The sequence below is a fragment of the Callospermophilus lateralis genome, chromosome 4 (assembly GCF_048772815.1).
Source record: "Callospermophilus lateralis isolate mCalLat2 chromosome 4, mCalLat2.hap1, whole genome shotgun sequence".
Taxonomy (NCBI): domain Eukaryota; kingdom Metazoa; phylum Chordata; class Mammalia; order Rodentia; family Sciuridae; genus Callospermophilus; species Callospermophilus lateralis.
Window position 1 is genome coordinate 667,757 of NC_135308.1, and position 6,000 is coordinate 673,756.

The 6,000-nt window shown below is 46.5% G+C and overlaps 1 protein-coding gene across 2 annotated transcripts in view; it reads right to left on the reverse strand.

Annotated features, from left to right (window-relative positions):
- The window catches only part of Erich1 (glutamate rich 1), a 78,348-nt gene extending 72,634 nt beyond the window's left edge, over window positions 1-5,714 (reverse strand). For both annotated transcript variants that reach the window (XM_076852237.1, XM_076852238.1), the window contains exon 1: window positions 5,632-5,714. In XM_076852237.1, coding sequence (XP_076708352.1) covers window positions 5,632-5,653 — 22 coding nt within the window. In that variant the 5' untranslated portion in view covers window positions 5,654-5,714. The remainder of the gene's footprint in view (window positions 1-5,631) is intronic.
- Between the last annotated feature and the right edge of the window lie 286 nt (window positions 5,715-6,000).

Genomic DNA, 6,000 nt, shown 5'->3' on the forward strand with positions numbered 1-6,000 from the left:
CATTCGTGTTTCTCTAACCAACACTTTCAAAACATGTATCATTCCTATAAACTAGTGGAAAAGTGAGACTTTCATGGGGGAAAAAAAAAAAACATGTACAGCCAATTTGGGGATATGAGGAAAGAAATCAGTTAAAAGAAAAAACACTTTCAAAAAGTGAATGTTCTTCAGGTACAGTGGCACACACCTGTAATCCCAGTGGCTCAGAAGGCTGAAGCAGAGGATCTCAGTTCAAAGCCAGGCTCAACAAAAGCAAGGTGCTAAGCAACTCAGTGAGATCCTGTCTCTAAATATAATACAAAATAGCTCAGTGGTTGAGTGCCCCTGGGTTCAATCCCCGGTGCCCAAAAAAAAGTGAATGTTCATGGGAAATTATACAATTGATTGGACATACTTACAAAAATCACATTAAAATAAAAGATATATAAATACAACCTGTTAACTTAAAATGTGACTTCTACTTGGGAGACTGAGGGAGGAAGACTGTAGGTTTGAGGCCAGCCTGGGCAACTTAGAGAGACTGTGTCAAAATAAAAAATAAAATAAAAAGGGTTAGGGATGTAGCTCAGAGGTAGAGTACTCCTGGGTTCAATCCCCAGTACTGCCAAAAATAAATAATGTTCCTTTTTTTATATTTCATTTTGAAAGAAAAACATACAGAACAAATAGGTTTATGACATAACTTTTCAAGAGTTTTCACTTAATAGATTAATTAGATTTTGGAACAAGAGCGAGCAGGCTTTTAAAAATCATATTTAAATGAAAACTTGCTACTGAATATAAGACCAAGAATGAACATTAAAAGGAATTTTCAATGTGGCCAGTTTGATGTTATTCCCTCCTCACCTTACCCTATTGTATTAAAGAAATCTCCCAAAACATAACTACTAAAACCATAAAACAAAAACAAACAAAATTATTTTTATCAGTTTAAACTATGAAAAAAAAATCTCATCTCAGTAAATGCCAGGTTGAGTCATTCCCTTTTTTGTTCTGACATGTATCTTGTTTAAGAAGCCACTTTAAATTTTCCTAGGGTTATTGCATTTCTTGGAAATCTAATACTTTGAATTCTCTCTTTACAGTAAAAATGCTGTTTAAATGCTGATTAAATACATGCCTGCCTTCCCATAGACTATCTTATCGGTCTGACATGGTACCTCAAGTAGAAATACTCTAGGTATCTGTTTTCTACTAGAACCATAGTACTTATAAAAGAAAAAACAATTCCAAGCAAATTTTGCCCCAAACTTTTCCTTATAGTTTTTCAGTAACTTTTACTGTCTTATCAACTGTTCATAAACATTTTAACTTTGTGTGAGGCTGCAACTGTTTTCATTATGGATTGGTAAAATGCCCTGACAGAGGAGCAAGCAGCACTATTTGGATGTGGGTACTGCTACAGACAAAATGGGACGCTGAGGCAAACCACTTAGCTGTAATGGCTGTTTTCTCACCATAACAGGTTAGGCTAAAAAATGCCAGTCAGAAGGTGATTTAGAAAGTTGTCTTTATTATAATCCAAAGACAGGGGTAAATTATAATTTTTATTCCAGTTTCATTAACATTGGCTTTTCTATTACACAGATCCTAACTTCTAAGCAAAGAACTTGTAACAGACAGGGTGTTCTATACCAACAAGACCCACCCCATTCTCACAGGTTCTGTGGCTCAATAGACGGGAAAGCTATAGTGCAAGAAGACAAATACTCAGAAACAGCTGTCACTTCTGTACCTACTCTGCCTTGCCATCTTTTCCAGAGGAAGACAGAGCTACAGTTACCTACCATGTGCAGCCTCAAACCCATCATATTTTATGGAATCACACTCTTGGGTCTTCGACGCAGGACCTTGTATTTTCTGGGCACTGACTCTCTTATCTCTCAAACACACAAGCATCTCTCTCACCTTAAACAAGGTAACACAGGCTTCACCTGCTTGATACATTATCTGCACCGCTCTTTCCTTATAGGCAAAGTAGACCCCAGTGCTTTCTTGTCCCCTCCCTTGCCTTAGGAAACAGAAACAGTGACAGGAACCAGCTGGCTGCCTCCAATGTACATTCCTTGACTGAATCCTCACAACTCACCACTGTTACTGTTTTACAGAAGAGGTGCCCAATGATTACAGGGAATTAGCTCCAAGGTATTGGATCAAGTGGGATTGAACTCGGGACCCTTTTCCCATTATAAGCATGGCCTTGAGTTCCTGAGCAATGGGTCACTAGAGAAGGAGTCCTCATGGCACTGCACCCCACTTTTCTCAGGCTTCTTCTCCTTCTGTAGTCTCTACCCACACCCAGCTTTGACTCTTGCTCTATCTAGAAGCTGTCTGCCACTGCCCCTGAGCATCTGCTGCAAGTCTTAGCAGCTTGCTCATCACCATGACCAGCTTTTCCAGGGAAATATTTCTACATCCATCTCTCCCATTCCTTCCTCCAATTGTCACCATTTCCACTTGAACACCTCAACATGCACTAGCTGGCTTTCCCATAGCTGCCCAAGCCCCTTCTCACATTTATCGTTCCCACTTTTAGGATTATCTTTCAGGGACTCAGCACTTGCCATGTTCTACTCAGAACCACATTGTCTCTCACTACTGACCGAACTGTCTCTACAACTAGGATCCAACATAGCATATCATTTTTCCAGCATTTTTTAAACTCCCTGGTTGCATAAAGCTGGCATTTTCCTCCTTCCTCTCCCTCAGCCCATTTCCTTACCTTTCCCTCTGTTCCTTCCTACCTTCAACATTTCCTAAACATGTTCTCCATCCTTAAAGATCTCTGGAAGGGAAAACAATTCCTGTTCCAGTGTGAAGGTAATACATCATACCAAGCAGAAAATATCGTAGTAACAAACACTGCTGAGCTTTTTCTGTAGGTAAATGAGTATCTAACTACATAAAAGCCACTGACTTGACAGAGCAAAAGCTGTACCTCAACAGTGTCACTTGCATCCTGCCATCAAGGACAAAGAAGTAAACAGGTAGGTTGTCTACAAGTTACTTCATGACATATTCCACTCCCAGGAGCTAAAGGTGTCCAGAGAGGCACTGGGGAGTCACCTGGTAAGGAATTGGTAGGAATGCTCAACTGGACAGACAATCCACACAAGTCATTCATTCCTAGTTTACTCCTGTTGAGGCAGGACCCAAAGATGACTGTAGCTGGGATCCTTCCTTGAAGAGCACATGGCCCTTGGGGGAGCTGCAGTCACCAAAGCTTCCCAGTCCACTGTGACTCTGAAATTCTGCCATGGACTTACCAGAGTTAGCATTTGGTTGTACACTGAACATTCACCCCATCTCCCCAAAAAGAATGGTAGTCACTTCAACCATACCTCAGACATGGTACTTTTCTCTTCAATTAAGGAGGTTCATTCATTGTTAAAACTGCCTGGCAACTCTCAGAGGCTCAAGAAACATCCCTCCATCACTGTTCAGACATTTTCTAGCATAAAATAGACTACATCTAAAATCTTTTCAATCATCCTTCCCATTAATCCTGCAGAATTTTGCTCTAATTGTAACAGGAGAAATTTTTCCATTACACTTCCTAGCCAAAGCAATCTACTTTTGGGAAAACAAAACACACAAACAAACAAAACCTTAGAATCATTGCTTCAGACTCTGTTCCCCTAGTCAGACCATGACAACCTGGCACCTGGCTGGAGATAGAGGCGGCCCATTTCAAGCTTTCTGGTCCATCCCAAGGCCCAGTGAGAGAACAGTCTGGCTCCCTCCGACCCCCACCATAAATCAGGGCACAGCTTTATACTGCACCGGAGTCTCAGCAGGAAGAGGAATGGGATTTGTTTGTTTGGTCCCTCTGTAGCCTTGTGTCTGGAGCAACTGATTCACTCAGCAGACACTGGCTGGCTGAATAAACACTCCCTCAGTTGTGCTACCTCTTATTCAAGGAAGCCCACTTGGGCTGCGCAGTATCCTTGCTTATTTCCCCCATAAACATAGAAAGCCCTGTCACCTCTCCCATCTTCTGGGACCCAAGGTTCTTGAGGAACAGCTGAACAGTGAGAGGAGATGTCCTGAAAATCCACATCCAGTCCAATTTCCTCCATCAGTCATACACTTTGCTACTCCTAATATTCATCACAGGCCACACAAGAGGGTAAAATTGCTGGAGAGATCAGCTCTGGTTTCAGGCTTCAACAGATTATAAGTGCACAGAATCTTTACTCCAACTCAAAACTCCCAAAAGTGTTTCCCAGCAGATGGGCTCCTCAGGTGACCTTGTTGAGATGCAGAAAACTAAAGTTTTTCACTTTCGTTTTCTAATTTCAGGATTTATTAATCCATCCTTCCAAATCATGGTGCTCTTAAATAACATGATTTACCTGATGCTTGTGTCACTTATTTACTACAAAAGAAGACTATTTCAAGAGAAAAGATTTAAGAACTGATTAAACCATCTAACTCATTTTAATTTAGGGATATGAGAAAGGTTTTTAAATTTGACTAAGTATACTACAAATGATATAATAAGTTCATGTGTAGGAAAAAGCATTTAATTTTATATTTGGAATGTCACAAACATAAGCAGGAATGCAGGAAGAGTGGGTGTGGAATCAACCCAGAAGGCAGGAGACAGCTTTCAGGTCTGTTCTGCAAACCTTTAACATTTAACCAACAGAGCACAACAGTCCAACCTCTATTATAAAAATAGTTTGCTCATTAAAGTATGTTAATGTCCCCTTTGGAGCCTAAACATCTGATGGTTCAGAGACTGTTAAGTCATTTTTAATATGTGAGACAGTCTGGGTTTCTGCAGCCAGCAGAGAAGGTGAAAGTCAAACTCACTGGGACCCAAGAGAAGGGGAAGCCCTAGCATGTTTCAAGCAGGAAGACAGATCGATGGACTATTCTCCATATTCCGGGTTCCGGTCAGTCCGCTCCCTCTGCAGGCAAACACCTGTTCACCACACCGGCTTTTCACTTCAAAGGCGAAACCGTGGTACAACTAAAAGGGAAAGTTCATCACAACCACTCTCTCCCCAGAGCCTTGGAGAAGATCGCGTCCGAGCCTGGGGCCTCGCCAGGAGGCGGGACACTGAGGCTGGTGGGCACTGGGAAGGAGCAGCACCCACCCTCCTGCCTGGGTGACAGGGGTCTCCCGCGGGCGCTCAGGCCGCCACTGCACAAACTTCCATCTCAAAGCCCTCAGCCCTCCGCGGCCCCCTTTCCCACGCCCCCTAGCCCTGGCACGCTCTCCCCCACGTCCCCTTCCCTCACACCCCCGCCCCCTCGCCGGCCTGTCCCCTTGGGGAGCCCCTTCCCCCTCGCCAGCTCCTTCTCCTCGCGGAGCCCCTCCCCTCGCCAGCCCCTCCCCCTCGCGGAGCCCCTCCTCACACCCTCTTCCCCTCACGAGCCCCTCCCCTCGCGGAGCCGCTCCCCCTCGCGGAGCCGCTCCCCCTCGCGGAGCCGCTCCCCCTCGCGGAGCCCCTCCCCCTCGCGGAGCCCCTCCCCCTCGCGGAGCCCCTCCCCCTCGCGGAGCCCCTCCCCTCGCGGAGCCCCTCGCCCTCACGAGCCCCTTCCCTCACGAGCCCCTTCCCTCACGAGCCCCTTCCCTCACGAGCCCTTCCCCTCACAACCCGTCCCCCTGGCCCCGCGTACCGTGCCTGCGGCCCACCGACATGGCTGAGCCGGCAGCTACCCCGCGGCCCCTCCAGGGGTCCGGACGCGCGGCGGCGCTTCCGGAGTTAGCCGGCCTGGGCCCGCCCACATGCGGATGGTCCAATCCGGGTCAGGGATGCCTGCCGGGTCTGTCAGTCATTCGCGTTCCTTCCTCGGATCGGCTGGTTCCAAGGTTCGGGGCGTGTCCGAGCCTAAGGCCTCGCCCCCGACCGCCTCGCCACGGAGTCTGCGCGGAGGGCGCAGAAGGGGCGGCCTCAGACCTGGGAGGGGGCGCGCCCGCGGGAGGTTGGCGCTTGGGCGCAGGTCCGGGCGCGAGCGCCAGGGAGGAGATCCTGGCTGGCGAGACCG